General features: G+C 42.2%; 1 protein-coding gene across 2 annotated transcripts in view; it reads right to left on the bottom strand.

Moving 5' to 3' along the window:
• Positions 1-16,336, bottom strand: part of tdrd6a (tudor domain containing 6a) — a 40,993-nt gene that overhangs the window by 8,936 nt on the left and 15,721 nt on the right. Inside the window, exons 2-13 of one of the 2 annotated variants that reach the window (XM_034076682.1) lie at positions 9,190-14,611; positions 9,018-9,094; positions 6,900-6,980; positions 6,750-6,795; positions 6,273-6,355; positions 4,456-4,510; positions 3,254-3,318; positions 3,099-3,162; positions 2,905-2,984; positions 830-884; positions 191-249; positions 9-60 (exon numbers count right to left, since the gene is read on the bottom strand). In XM_034076682.1, coding sequence (XP_033932573.1) covers positions 9-60; positions 191-249; positions 830-884; positions 2,905-2,984; positions 3,099-3,162; positions 3,254-3,318; positions 4,456-4,510; positions 6,273-6,355; positions 6,750-6,795; positions 6,900-6,980; positions 9,018-9,094; positions 9,190-14,581 — 6,109 coding nt within the window. In that variant the 5' untranslated portion in view covers positions 14,582-14,611. The remainder of the gene's footprint in view (positions 1-8; positions 61-190; positions 250-829; positions 885-2,904; positions 2,985-3,098; positions 3,163-3,253; positions 3,319-4,455; positions 4,511-6,272; positions 6,356-6,749; positions 6,796-6,899; positions 6,981-9,017; positions 9,095-9,189; positions 14,612-16,336) is intronic. The other variant, XM_034076683.1, reaches the window with a different exon arrangement.

Genomic DNA, 16,336 nt, shown 5'->3' with positions numbered 1-16,336 from the left:
TAACAAACCAGAAAGCTCATCTTCATGAAGAGTTGAAGTCTCGTCTTCATCCGAGTTATTCTGAAAACAGAACCGATCACAAATAGCAGAGACAGCCGAATGAAAGCAACTTTCAAAGCAAATCAGATTTATTATGATCAAACTGCTTCGAAAATGTGTTCTTTTCCCCAGAAAGTGGGTTCTACCTTACCTCTTTATGCATGGCCTCATCCTGTAGGGAGAAGAATATTTCAGGCTCTGACGGAGCTTCTGTGAAAAAAGAATATTCCACAATCATGTTCTGTACATCATTCTGGAACACAGGAGCTTTGTAGACTGATCTGTAGCCTTAGAGTTAGAGGTAGTAAGTGAAGCTTTAGTGATGCAGGAAGGAGTCCTTAAAACCAGGAAGCGAGTTGACATTTGACCACTTCTCCCTTGTCTGAGTTTTTTTGAACGTGTTTTTGGTTAGACGCCTGAAATAAGATCTGCCATTAACACAAGCTAAAGAGATTTTCACGTGTTGTTATACATCAGTAAATAATCCACTGGTGAATGTCCGAAGCTTTAATGTGTTGTAAAAACAGCGATTGCTATAAAGTCACTAAACCAGACGACTAAACACCATCACGCCAAACATTAGCCGCATTTAGCATTGCGCAGCAATGTGAGCGTGATGTTTATGGCCTAATGTTAGCTTTTTACTTCAGGCGATTGCATTTACGCTTCTAAAATCATAAAAATGGTGTTAATATGTTGAGTTTATCCTGTTAAGCAAAACATGTAAGTTTCATGTTGGCCACAAAGCTTATTTTAATAAGATACAATATATTTGTTAGAAATGACTCACCTGTAAATAGTTCACAAAGAAGCTCTTTATACAGAGGCTGTGATTCACTTTGGACCTAAAATGTAAGAAATCACACAATTTGAACAAAAACAACTTTAGACATCAGTTTAACAGTACTGTATGAGACGCTTCCCAGTTAACCTCCTCTAAGTTAACCTGTTGTTTTGATAAATTCAGTAAGGCATGTTTTTTCCACCTGTGCAGATTTTTCACATTCATATTTTAAGCCTTCCAATTATTAGAAACGTGAGAAACTGAGAACAGCAAAGTGGTCAGTATTTTCACTTTTTTAGCATCAACCACCATTCATCGTTTTTTTTCTTACCTTGCCTGTATTTGTGACAAGGCTTTTATCCATTTTCCTCTGAATAGCCAATCAAGTAATTTTTTTGTCTTTATTATACCCAGCCTGAGCTCAAGCTGCCCTTCAAATCTTAAAAAGTAACTGTTAAAAAACACTGCAGGTGCATATACCTCACATATACAGTGGGGCAAAAAAGTATTTAGTCAGCTACCAATTGTGCAAGTTCTCCCACTTAAAAAGATGAGAGGCCTGTACTTTTCATCCTAGGTACACTTCAACTATGAGAGACAGAATGGGGGGAAAGAATCCAGGAAATCACATTGTAGGATTTTTAATGAATTAATTGGTAGATTCCTCGGTAAAATAAGTATTTGGTCACCTACAAACAAACAAGATTTCTGGCTCTCACAGACCTGTAACTTCTTCTTTAAGAGCCTCCTCTGTCCTCCACTTGTTAACTGTATTAATGACACTTGTTTGAACTCGTTATCAGTATAAAAGACACCTGTCCATAACCTCAAACAGTCACACTCCAAACTCCACTATGGCCAAGACCAAAGAGCTGTCAAAGGACACCAGAAACAAAATTGTAGACCTGCACCAGGCTGGGAAGACTGAATCTGCAATAGGTAAGCAGCTTGGTGTGAAGAAATCAACTGTGGGAGCAATTATTAGAAAATGGAAGACATACAAGACCACTGATAATCTCTCTCGATCTGGGGCTCCACGCAAGATCTCACCCCGTGGGGTCAAAATGATCACAAGAACCACATGGGGGGGGGGGGGACCTAGCTGCAGAGAGCTGGGACTAAAGCTGGGACTAAAGAGCTGGGACTAAAGTAACGAAGGCTACCATCAGTAACACACTACGCCGCCAGGGACTCAAATCCTGCAGTGCCAGACGTGTCCCCCTGCTTAAGCCAGTACATGTCCAGTCCTGTCTGAAGTTTGCTAGAGAGCATTTAGATGATCCAGAAGAGGATTGGGAGAATGTCATATGGTCAGATGAAACCAAAATAGAACTTTTTGGTAAAAACTCAACTAGACGTGTTTTGGAGGAGAAATAATGCTGAGTTGCATCCAAAGAACACCATACCTACTGTGAAACATGGGGGTGGAAACATCATGCTTTGGGGCTGTTTTTCTGCAAAGAGACCAGGACTACTGATCCGTGTAAAGGAAAGAATGAATGGGGCCATGTATCGTGAGATTTTGAGTGACAACCTCCTTCCATCAGCAAGGGCATTGAAGATGAAACGTGGCTGGGTCTTTCAGCATGACCATGATCCCAAACACACCGCCCGGGCAACGAAGGAGTGGCTTCGTAAGAAGCATTTCAAGGTCCTGGAGTGGCCTAGCCAGCCTCCAGATCTCAACCCCATAGAAAATCTTTGGAGGGAGTTGAAAGTCCGTGTTGCCCAGCGACAGCCCCAAAACATTACTGCTCTAGAGGAGATACCAGCAACATTGTGAAGACTTACAGAAAACGTTTGACCTCTGTCATTGCCAACAAAGGGTATATAACAAAGTATTGAGATGAAATTTTGTTATTGACCAAATACTTATTTTCCACCATAATTTGCAAATAAATTCTTTAAAAATCAGACAGTGTGATTTTCTTTTCTCATTTTGTCTCATAGTCGAGGTATACCTAGGATGAAAATTACAAGCCTCTCTCATCATTTTAAGTGGGAGAACTTGCACAATTGGTGGCTGACTAAATACTTTTTTGCCCCACTGTATGAGGGAAATATATTTTAATGTTAACTACCGTTTCCTCTGCTGTCATACTGCCGAGACAATCCTCTTTATCGGTGGACACTTTGGAGTCATCACTTGGCTCATTTAGATCTGCGGTGCAAAGAAAATAAGTCACTGATACTACAGAACATGGAAAGCTGCTGCCTCCATGCCAAATACTGTCAGTTTTTGTTTGCTGTTCGTTCATTCAGTGAAGTCTGGTACCTGTGCTGACATCTGTCAACGAAGTCTCTTCCTCAGAACAGGTCCCCTCTTCATCCTCGTCACCCTGAGAAATAACGATTAAAGCTTAAATTAAATATTAAAAGTCACAAATGTTGTTGTTTGATTTGAGAATTGTGTGGATTTAAATCATTTACCAAATCTTGAGAGGGAGCTGTGCTGGTCCGTTGCTCACTGTCTGTTGATCCAGAGAGAGGCAGGGCTGCACATACAAAGAGAAATTATTTGGACAGACTATTTGTGCTTAGGAAAGAAGTTCAAAAAGCCACTATTTCAGGGTGAGATAACGATGATTTTCATGGTTTTATTAGATTAAGAAATACCCTTCCTACTATGGTGTTTATAGTAGGTCTGTGCAATTAATCGTATTTTAATCTTGGTTACGATTTTTGCTTGCAACGATTACGAAAACGTAATCGAAATAAAATGATTATTTTGCTGCGTGCGTTTTCGCCCCTCCCGAAAAGCCCTCTCTGCCAGGTTGTGAGTGACAATAGTTGTGTGAGTTCAGCGCGAGCGAATATGGCAGAACAAGAGCAACTCGTGAACAAGAAAGGTAAAACTAATTCCCGTTTGGAAATACTTGGGTTTACGGAGTCCGACGTGGAACAAAAAAAAAGTACAGTGCAACAGGGGCGGACTGACCATCTGTGTGTTCTGGAGAATCACAGACGTCTGGCTTCCTTTTTTGACAGTTCAAGAGCGTGCCCCCTCGACTTCATCCACCACATCAGTCATCAATTAAGGACGCGCTTTACAGTGCAACGGCCTACTCAACCAGCTTGCAAAGACACAAAGATATAACGGATGCCATCACGTTCTACATAGCTAAAGACATGTGCCCAGTTAGCACGGTTAGCAACCAGGGGTTTAAGCAACTGGTTAACACTATGGACAAGCGTTACGCGATGCCATCTCGGAATCATTTCACCAGATCTGCACTGCCTGCCCTATATGACAAATGCAGTGGGGAAGTTGAAAAAGATATGGCTTCAGCTGTATACTTTTAAGTTGAGTTATACTTAAAGTTCAGGGTAATCAACTGTTAAAAAGATAGTTAATATATATATATATTTTTTAAGTTCTATAAATTGATGTTTTCAAAGTCAATGAATAATTGTATTTAATAATCGTGATATCAATATTGACCTAAATAATCGTGGTTATGATTTTAGCCATAATCGAGCAGCCCTAGTTCATAGCACTTACCAAACCAAATGTTTGAAGTTGGGCTCATATTGCATATACAATATGTAAACACTAATGCCAAAATGAACGGGCGAAGCCTAAAAAAAACAACAATCAAATTTAGCAAACAAAATATTTTGGGATGTCAAACCTGAACATTTGTCTTCATGAAGAGCCAGAGTCTCTTCTCCAGTCATCAAGTCATCCTACAAGAGAACAGATTATCCATCACTGACCAGCACACACTGTCACTGATGTCACACTCAATTTACACTGAACAAAAATATAAATGCAACACTTTTGTTTTTGCTCCCATTTTTCATGAGATGAACTCAAAGATCTAAAACATTTTCTATATACACAAAATAACCATTTCTCTCAAATATTGTTCACAAATCTGTGATAGTGAGCACTTCTCCTTTGCCGAGATAATCCATCCCACCTCACAGGTGTGGCATATCAAGATTCTGATTAGACCGCATGATTATTGCACAGGTGTGCCTTAGGCCGGCCACAATAAAAGGCCACTCTGAAACGTGCAGTTTTGCTTTATTGGGGGGGTCCGAAAACCAGTCAGTATCTGGTGTGACCACCATTTGCCTCACGCAGTGCAACACATCTCCTTCGCATAGAGTTGATCAGGTTGTTGATTGTGGCCTGTGGAATGTTGGTCCACTCCTCTTCAATGGCTGTGCAAAGTTGCTGGATATTGGCAGGAACTGGAATACGCCGTCGTATACGCCGATCCAGAGCATCCCAAACACGCTCAATGGGTGACATGTCCGGTGAGTATGCTGGCCATGCAAGAACTGGGATGTTTTCAGCCTCCAGGAATTGTGTACAGATCCTTGCAACATGGGGCCGTGCATTATCATGCTGCAACATGAGGTGATGGTCGTGGATGAATGGCACAACAATGGGCTTCAGGATCTCGTCACGGTATCTCTGTGCATTCACAATGCCATCAATAAAATGCACCTGTGTTCGTCGTCCATAACATACGCCTGCCCATACCATAACCCCACCACCACCATGGGCCACTCGATTCACAACATTGACATCAGAAAACCGCTCACCCACACGACGCCACACACGCCGTCTGCCATCTGCCCTGAACAGTGAACACCGGGATTCATCCGTGAAGAGAACACCTCTCCAACGTGCCAGGCGCCATCGAATGTGAGCATTTGTACACTCAAGTCGGTTACGACGACGAACCGGAGTCAGGTCGAGACCCCGATGAGGACGACGAGCATGCAGATGAGCTTCCCTGAGACGGTTTCTGACAGTTTGTGCAGAAGTTCTTTGGTTATGCAAACCGATTGTTGCAGCAGCTGTCCGAGTGGCTGGTCTCAGACGATCTTGGAGGTGAACATGCTGGATGTGGAGATCCTGGGCTGGTGTGGTTACACGTGGTCTGCGGTTGTGAGGCCGGTTGGATGTACTGCCAAATTCTCTGAAACGCCTTTGGAGATGGCTTATGGTAGAGAAATGAACATTCAATTCACGGGCAACAGCTCTGGTGGACATTCCTGCTGTCAGCATGCCAATTGCACGCTCCCTCAAAACTTGCGACATCTGTGGCATTGTGCTGTGTGATAAAACTGAACATTTCAGAGTGGCCTTTTATTGTGGCCAGCCTAAGGCACACCTGTGCAATAATGCTGTCGAATCAGCATCTTGATATGCCACACCTGTGAGGTGGGATGGATTATCTCGGCAAAAGAGAAGTGCTCACTATCACAGATTTTTTTCAGATTTGTGAACAATATTTGAGAGAAATGGTTATTTTGTGTAAATAGAAAATGTTTTAGATCTTTGAGTTCATCTCATGAAAAATGGGAGCAAAAACAAAAGTGTTGCATTTATATTTTTGTTCAGTGTAGTTATTTGTGCAGACTTTGATTATATACTCTGCACAAGAAAGAGAAAAACATCATCCAAAATACTGTATTTTCACAACATTACCTCAACATGTGTGGCAACACATGGCAGCTCTTCCTCTGAGACACCGTCTGCCACAGTGTCAATCTCCCGCCCTGAGGGAGCATCTATGGGGTTTTCAAGATAATGTTGTTTCAGTGCATTTAGTATCACAAATTAAACTTGTTTCAGCTATAAAAACTCATTCTCACAGGCACAACCTTGATTAGGAAGGAAGGGCTGAATCCGCAATTATTTATTTATCCATTAATCTGACAAATATTTCATTAATTATTTGTTTTGTGTATATAAAAAGTCTACCGCAGATTCGCAAGACCAGGTTATGTCAGTCAAAAGCTCAAAAGATATTACAACAGGAAGAAGCAGGGTTCTTTCTTATTTCATTTAATATTTTTAATATTATTGTGATATTTTCTGACTACTTTTAATTCATAATCTGTAAAGCAATTTTCTTTTTAATAACCTAAAGCTACAATCATGTCAGAATAAGGAATCCCTCACCAAATGCTGGAAGCACACAGGAGGGCAGCATCAGTTCAGCCTCAATCTACAAAATCCAAAAAGTTAAAAAGCAGAGAACAATTAGGAACAACAGAAGAGGATAAAGGAGATTTTTTATCTTGGGTCCTTTTATGCCGTCACGTGATGTACCTGCTTCACATATTCAGAAATGTCAATATATGTCTCAAGCAGGTCAACGTTTTCCTTGCGACTAACAGCTTCACGAGAAACCTTTAGAAGAACACAACACTGCATTAGATGTAATCAAGTCTATGTACTCAAGTCAAGTGTACTCATGTCAGTGCTATATATATATATATATATATTAGTGCTGTCAAAATTATCGCGTTAACGGCGGCAATACATTTTTTGAATTAATTGCGTTAAAATATTTAACGCATTTAACGCATGTGCAGAATGGCCCGCCCCATACGTGCCACCAGTGGCAGCGCCAGGGTATGGCTGGGGTAGGCTACACCCATACCAAGAAATGGCTTAGCCCGACCATGAACAATGATGTTAAAGTAAGCAAAATAAAGTCTGCCAACTCGCGGAGTAAATTGCACAGACAGCAGTTAGTCAGATTGATTTCAGTAGCCACGGTTTTGAAAACTTTTGTCACGTAGTGATCGTCTTCTCAATAGAACATCTTTGATAACGGCGTGGTGTTGTTGCAGGAAGTCCCGACGGAGAATACTTTTGCTGGAGTACAGGGCAAAGCCATATAATAGTAATAATATGGCTCTGGTACAGGGGTGCACATAACTGGTACGCAGGTATGTGCGTAATCTGAAATGCGTACCGTCACTTGTGTCACAAAGCGCATTTGCGTACCGACGTACTTGTGAAGCTTTTCCAGAAGGCGGTTAGATCACCGGACGACAGAGTCGGTCTCCGTGTGCACAGACAGGGCTGCTGTTAACGTCGGTCTGTACAACGGAACTGTGCCAAAATTACGCCAACCGGCTGCGGAGGGAGACTCCCCTCTTCACTGGAGAACTGCGCTAAAACAGCTGATCACAACGTTCACACTCTGTGGTCACGAAGTACTCCACTAGCCCCCCCCCTCTGTCGACTTTCCTGAAGTACTCCCCCGTTGATAGAAATCAACACGTAATGAATTAAGACCCCACGGTTTGATGATTGATAGGTGTGTGGGTTGTCTTTCATTTTGACATGCAGAAAAATGTTATAATAAACATAGATACTGTATGTTAAATTGATATATCTTTCATTTATCTTTCCATTCCCACAACAATATACATAAATAAATGGCATATTTTGGACATAGTTCGAATGGTGATTAATCATGATTAATTAATTTTTAAGCTGTGATTAATCTGATTAAAAATTGTAATTGTTAGTCGATTAAAATATTTAATCGCGATTAATCGCATGATTGTCCATAGTTAATCGCACCTGTGCTAAATGTACCTTAGAGGAATATTTTTCAAGTTTTTAATACTCTTATCAACATATGAGTGGACAAATATGCTTTATGCTAATGTTTATCATCATTTGAACAATGACAAATATTCTCATGAATATTAAACACAACAACCTCTGAACATTACAAATATTCGCCTCAATTCAACCAATACAAATGGTGTGTGTGTGTGTGTGTGTGTGTGTGTGTGTGTGTGTGTGTGTGTGTGTGTGTGTGTGTGTGTGTGTGTGTGTGTGTGTGTGTGTGTTGGATCGTTGGAGCTATGTGCAACTCAAGGCATATGCTCGAACGGGAGCTGCCTGGACGCTGCAATCATGTTGCGCACTATCCTTGCTGACTTTTCGTACAATGTCCCACTGCCTGGCTGCCTGCATAAAGTCAAGTGCTCGGCGCAGTTGTGTGGATAGAGCGCTCCTCTGTTTTCTTTTAAACGGCTCCTTATATCCGTTAGCGCAGCTAGCTAGCAACAGATGCTAACAACAACAACAATGCACGTAAGGTCTCTCGCTCGCTCGGGCCACACATACACACACCCTCCCGGTCCTCCCAATAGCCAGTCAGTGCCTGCCGGTGAGCGTGGACTGCCACAAGCGGGCGGCAGGAGCGGGGCTGTCAGCATCAGCTTATAAATGGTATTTTAAACTCGATGCGCTCTGAAACTACGGTGCGGCCGAGGAAAAAAAATACACATGCGTTAAAATAACGTTATTATTAACGCGTTAACTTGACAGCCCTAATATATATATATATATATATATATATATATAAATAAAAGCACCTTCATACATACTATTTGCTAAAAAAAAATTCACATCATTTACCATTTTCACTTTTGTTGTACTGGTAGAATAATTTCCCCTTTCCTTTGTAACCTTGCCCCCATCTCCTTCAGTTGGACCTGGAAATACATTAAAAAAGGGACATTATTACCTTCACACAATAACAATCAACAGGTGAAAAAAATATGTGAGGAGATATTAATTTCTTACTTACCAGAACCAGTGTTGTTATTAATCTCTCCTGAGAGAGACTCCAAGTCGGTAGTGGTATTCTCTGACTCATCTATGGACTCCGTAGGGTTCTCATCCGATAGCCCAGTCATTGAAAAACCCTCTTCTTTGTCTTTGTCAGCTTCAACCACACTTGTGTCACAGCTAAACAAATCTTGATCCCCTTCGTTATCTAATAGACATAACATTGTTTCAGCTGAGCGACTACCAGATGCCAAAACATCTGCGTGGAAGTCAATGAGATTGCCAGTGCTCTGCGTTTCAGAGTGGTCTCTCTGAAGGTCGATGCATGCATGAGTAGCATCGATTTCTTCGCCTAGTTCATCCTCGGGTAGTTGATCCTCAGGTGGTGCAGTCTCTTTCACTGTGGAGTCACTAAGAAGTGGTGTACTGTATGTAGTTGTTAGTCCAACTGCAGGTTGGTTTCCTGTCGTTGAGCTCTTCCACCAGATTTTCAACGCCTCGTTTAGCACCCGGCCCTCACATTCCATCCGCACAAGGCATTTCACGTTTTCTCCTTCTCTAGTTACTCTGGTGACAGTCAGCTGTAGCACTTTGTCTGTTGTTAGTGCAGAGAACTCATCAACTGCATTACTGTTCCAGGACCCGTGTAAGGCATCAAAGCCTTCCAGCTCGCACCTAAACGCCTGTGGAGGAGTTTCCATCAGCTCACAGGGCATTTCCCTTACATCAGCGTTGTTGATTTGGGACTTGTTTCCATAGTCTACAAAGACAACAGACAGCTCATCCCCATCTTTGTCAATGACCTGTGCACGGTACCAAAAACCATCGTCTGAAAATAGAGCAATACATGGGTTGCCAGGGGAAAGAGAGCTTGTGTCAATAGGTTTGTGATCGGCCGCATCCCCCACTTCAGAGACTCTTGATGTTATCTGATCAAGCTCTTCTGAGTCTGCAGGCTGACACCAAAAGGTTTGAACATCATCTATAGCGGTGACGTAGACCTCTAACTTTTGTCCTTTTGAAAAATCTTGTTGGTGGTAGCTTAGAGAGCAGGAGTTCAGCAATTTCTCAGAGTTTTCTGGCATGTTCCGAAGGTCGGAATCCTTGGAAGGTTTTTCCTTGACTTCAAGTTTCTCTGAGGGGATTTCCGCTGAACCTTTTGTAGGTACTTTACAAATTACATTTACGCCACTGTCTTCAAGACCGACTTCCCAAACAGACCCTGACTGCCTGAAGAACTGGCACTTGAGCGTCTTTTCTCCATTAGCACCGATGTCTTCTTTGAAAGCTGACACCACTTCTGGGGCAAGCACATCCTCTTTTCCAAGACCTGTAGTCTCTCTCAGCAAACATTGTGTGCTGTACATGGGAAGCTGCAAGAAGGACTTATGGAGTCTGCCCATTTTTGAAAGTGGAACCATTGCTGTATTTCCAAAGTCAACAAACTCGACAAGAGCCATTGTATTGCCATGGATCTCCCTCACAACTGCTCGATACCATGAGGAATCATCTGCAAATTCCGCTTGCACAAGGTCACCTGGACTCATGTCTTTGAGGTTGTCAGTTTGGGGGTTGGATTTGGGATCATTTAGCTTTTCCACAATGGAGAATATGTCATCCTCCTCACTGACAAGTTGGACATAGAAACTCAAAGGGCTGTTGCAGTGTGAGACATAAACATCCGCTTCCATACCTGATGTGATAGATTTTGTCGGCAGGTCTGCAAGTTTAGGGAATGTTTCAGTTTTGCTTTTCTTCTCAGGGTCAGGGGATTTGGACTTGATGACCTGTCTAGTTTGTCTTAGGTGTGGAAGTATGTAGAGACCTTTGATCTTTTGACCAGTTTTTGGTAAAGACTGAAGATTTATGTCAGCATCCCTGATTTGGCGGGCTGGTTTTGGGGCAGACATATTTTTGATGGTTGGAGTGTGATCTTCCATTTTTTCTTGTTTTGGGAAAATATTTGCAGTCTTTTGGTTATAATTTGCTGAAGCCTCAGGTGCTCTCCAACCCTGGCAGACAACCACCCCTTCTGTTTGCATCTCAATCTGAAACATCTTCTTTATCTTTGAATTAACTTGAGTGTTTCCTTGATACAGCTCAATCAGCAGTTTTCCATCTGGTTCTCGGGCCACCACTAATGCTCGAAATGTGCATTCTGTCGAACTTGTTTCAAACCAGCTGTTTGCCTCACTGGGAACATCGGCAGGGACATCGGAGAGACTACACACAACTGCTTGCACAGGAACAGACATGATGTCAATAGCTTCTCTGGGAACAGGAAGCAAGTCTGATTGGTCCACCTCAATAGTGTCACCATAGTCCACAAACTGAACCAGAATTGCCGGCTGAGTGGCCTTGATCTGTCCCCTGTACCATTGTCCATCAGTGTACCTTGCAAAGCACAATGTTCCAAAGACTGTTGGTAGCTTTACCTTCTCAAGCTGAAAACAGAGATTGTTCACTTTGATCTTGAGATCTTTCATCACATCAGCGTTTCTCTCGAGCTGGCAGTAGAACTGACTGACATTGTTTACAGATGTCACTGTGACCTGTTCCTCTGTTCCAGTTTTGACATTGTGCGTCGAGTAGTAGTATGTGTCCAGACGGAAAGAGGGCGAAGCTACTTTTTTTGGAGGGGCACTTTTGACAAGATTTACCATACTTGTGCAGATGCTCTCAAAGGGAGTTTCTAGATCCACAATGTTGAAAAGAACCTTCTGCTCACTGTACATGACAGCATATATTGTGCACTTCAAAGTCACAAAGTCGGATGCTGAAGTTTCCACAAAGCTGTGGAACCTTGCTACTGCTTCTTCGTTCCAGTCATTTATGGCAGACGTAGGGTCAACAGGGTTTAACAGACTGCATCGGAAAGCTTGGCCTTTCAGAACAAGAAATTGTGGGCTAATCCTCCTTAGGTCATGGAGGGGGACTGTCTCTCTTGGGCCAAAGTCAACAAACAACACATCCACATTAGACGTTTTATGTTTGTGAATTACAAGGGCCCTGTACCACATTCCATTTTTAGGATGGCGAGCTACACAAGCTGCTTCCACAAGGGGCTGAAACTCAGTGTCTGCATAATGAGCCTGTAGGTCACGCATGAGCACTTTCAAATGCCCTGCATTTTGAACCAGTTGGCACCAGAAGTCGTTTGGGCTTTCAATGTAGAGCACACTGACATCAAGGACACTTCCAATGGCAAACATGTGCTCCTTAAATTTAGAAATTCTTCTTTCATACACAGCAGGGAGAACTGTGTTTTCGGACTGAAAAAGCATTTCTTTGCTCCTGGACCCTACACCCGAGAGGCTAGCATCTGTAAGTTGTGGTAGGATGGCAGGTTGCGAGGTCATTTGGGCTTTGGGCTGTGTCTGTGTTTCAGCCTTTTCAGCATGGCCAGAACAACACATCAGTGCGCTCAGATCTCTTTCTCCCTGTGCGTCAGGATTTGTTAGTTGAACAACATAGCCATCATCGTACCTTGATGTCACATGTACAGTCAGCTCTATATCTGTGACTGCTTTTATGAAAAGCTCACAAGCACTTTGACTCCATCTTCCATCTTTTGGCCTGACACCATCCAGAGTGCATTTCAGAGAAAGACATGGCAGCTTTTTGAAATCATCAGGAAGGGTCCTGATGTTCCTCCTGTCAACCATTTCAGTGTTTCCATAATCAACAAAGAACACCTTGACCTGTATTTCGCCAACTTCAGCCACAGTTGCTCTATAGAAGTCACCATCTTCTGACTTGGCAGCACAGAACAGCCCAACAGTTGGATTTGTCACCACATTTTTATTCACTGAATCTTTGTACAGATGGTAGATACCATCCATCAATTCATCCAACTCAATTGCATAGTTCTGTGTTTGGATCCAAAACTCTGATGGGTCAGATACGTGCTGAACAAAAGCCACATGGGAGGAGTTGAGAGAAAGGTCTTCAGCTGGCAACTTTTGTATGATTCCTTTCCCATCTTTGTGCTCTACATCCTGTCCAGGAGTTAGCATCTTTCTTTGATTTGTTTCTTGCTGAGCTGTATGCTTGCGGCTGTGTGCAGTGCTGATGGCATAATCTCCAAGTGTTTTCTCACTCTCCAGAAAACAGCTCTTATTGGAACCAAACAAGTTGTTAATGTTTGTGTTTTCATCCCCATACAGTGTGACATAGTGAACGCCCTCGGAGATGCTTTGGTACTCAAATTTGGCAATCACTGTTTTGTGCAAAAGAAGGGTCCTGAGATAGTCAATCTGGCTGGTTGTCCATCCACCCCCTTCGTCAATGATTCCATGGAGGGAACAGATGTAAGTCACAACGGGCATCCTGAAGAACTCTGCACCCAGAGGTCTAACATTCTCCACTTTAACAAACTGTTTTGTTCCATAGTCAACATTCAACACTTCTACCATTTGGTTGGACGGGAAGACCTGTTGTAAAACAGAGCGGTACCACCTGCCATCATTTCCTCGTGCAGCACATGGAAACCCAATCATTTCTGGACCTACAATGCAATTGGTTGTTCTGCCCTCACAGCACTGTGTGATCTGCCCTGAGAGTTTCTTTAACTCTTGTGAGAAAACCTTTAACTGGCAAAATATCCTCTGCGGATTTGTGACTTCTGTGACTATGACGGTCTCCACAGTTCCATTCGGCAACTCTGGATACAGGAAGACCTCTTTCTTATGCAGTCGCTCACCTGCTTCAATCGGTATTTGAGTCACCGGAGACACTTCATCTGCATTTTGGGACTGCAGTGACGTGAGAACAAAGTCCTGAAAGACATCTGGAGACAGCTTCCTGGCAATCCCCATCTCATACATTTGTTTGGAGATGCATGGAATGTGCAGGAGTAATGTTCTGTGTGGCACAAGTACATCTTGCACATGCGCTTTCAGTGACTTACCGGAAAGAGATTCCAGAAATTCCAGAGCCACAGGAGACCATCTGTTCTGAAGTGAGAGTGGTAACACATTAGCTAGTACACAAAATGCCACTTTGGGTGGCAGCTGGTAGTGCTTCTTCCTACCCCATGCCAGCTTGTTTCTGGTGGTGTTAAATGTCATCCCTTCGTCAATGAGAAACACACTGTAGATTGACCCATTCCTTGAGACAATGCGGGATCTGTACCAAGTAGCATCTATCTGAACCAAGCACTGGTCACTAGGATTTCCTTCAAACTCTTGAAATGAGTTACCAGGGCATTGGATTTCTTTGAAAAGGCACTCGTAATCTGCTGTCTTCTCTTGGTCAAATGTTCCCCATAATTCCACAAGAGCACAAAAGGGATTCAAGTGAACCTTGGTTATGAGAACAGTTACATCAGACCCTCGTGCAGGGAGTCCAAGGATTGAAGACATGTTGGCATTTTCATGAATCCCAGCTGCCCATGATTTGTCACTTCTCATTAACACAGCCGCGTAAGCACTGGATGTTATCTGGGAAACATACAAACAGAAAACAAAAGAACACATTAAACACAACATTGAAACTCAATCCTATAATTATTGTTCCCCTGTATTTTGAAATAGAGATCAGATTCGGGAAAGCAACTAACAATTATCAATGAATAATTCTAAATAATACATTCTAAAACACTAAATAATAGCAACGAGTGAGTTTTACCCAATCAACACTAAAGATATTTAGTTATTTCACAAAAGAAAATACAAGCAGCAATCCTTAAAATGGAAGTGTAAGAAGGAAAACAAATTGTTATACTTGGTATAACACTTGCCAATATTTTTCTGTTAATCTTCTAGTCTATAACTGGACTATTTTTCAAGTCTTACCACAACAAGGTATCCTTTTTTGTGCTGACGGTATTATATCACTGTATACAATTACGTATGGGATAGACGCAAAACATTCTCGTTTTTGACAATGTAAGTGAACAAATCTTAAGAACATTGTTTTTTTCCAAAACAGATCTGTATATTGGCTCCAAATTGTTTGAGACGAACGAGACCGACGCAATTTGAGACGAGCGAGACCGCCGCAGACCTGCGCAATTGCGATCACCCTCTTGCTAGTGCGTTGCATGATGGTTAGTCATTTTGTCCGACTTGCTCTGGAGGCTCACCTACATGAGACGTTGAAATCTCGCGGGAGCGGCGCAGTTTCTCTCCGCGGGCTGTGGAAGCGAAATGCTTGATAGGGAAACGACTCGCTGGTATCTCGAGCTGAGCGCTCATTGGTGGTTTTTACCCCGTGCTGGTGATGAAATTCTCCATTGGCTCGGCAAAAGTTTGTTTTTGTTTTTGTCAGTTTTACGTCGCCACTTCCATTCATATTTTTCATCATTGTTCCACAATGTTTATCATCATGAAATTAATATCTATATATTTGTATACTATACTGCTTACTGTTTTCATACGTTATATATCGTAGCATATTGTATACACACTGTTCATACTGCTCACAGGCTGCTGTGTATATCTAGTGGATTCATACTCCTCACTGTTTATTCATCATTCAATTCATTCTATATTTTATTTTGTAGATTGTGCACATTACTTTGCACTCCTGGTTGGAAGCTAAATTGCATTTCGTTGTCTCAGTACCTGTAATATGTGCAATAACAATAAAGTTGAATCTAATCTTGAGCAGGAACCAATGTATTTACTTAGTACATATTCGGGATGCCAGCGATTATTCGATTATTCGCTACAGTCGATTTTATTTATATATATATATTTTTTTTTATGGCTTAGTTTCAACCAAAAATATATATAAATATATATATGCTAATAATAGTAATAGTATTAATAATTGTAAATGGTCACACCACCAGTTTGTTTTACTGTAAACTTGGAGGAAGCCTGCGTGCAGAACAGACTGCTGCTGCAGCATGCTACACACAGATTGATTTCAGCAGCCACGGTTTTGAAAACTTGTCACGTAGTGATCGTCTTCTCAATAGAACATCTTTGATAACGGCGTGGTGTTTTTGCAGGAAGTCCCGACGGAGAATACTTTTGCTGTAGTACAGGGGTGCACATAACTGGTACACAGGTTATGTAATCTGAAATGCGTACCGTCACTTGTGTCACAAAGCACATTTGCGTACCGACGTACTTGTGAAGCTTTTCCAGAAGGTGGTTAGATCACCGGACGACAGAGTCGGTCTCCGTGTGCACAGACAGGGCTGCTGTTAACGTTTG

This window comes from Pseudochaenichthys georgianus, chromosome 24 (genome assembly GCF_902827115.2).
Source record: "Pseudochaenichthys georgianus chromosome 24, fPseGeo1.2, whole genome shotgun sequence".
In the NCBI taxonomy this organism is placed as follows: domain Eukaryota; kingdom Metazoa; phylum Chordata; class Actinopteri; order Perciformes; family Channichthyidae; genus Pseudochaenichthys; species Pseudochaenichthys georgianus.
This window is presented reverse-complemented; position numbering and strand designations above follow the sequence as displayed.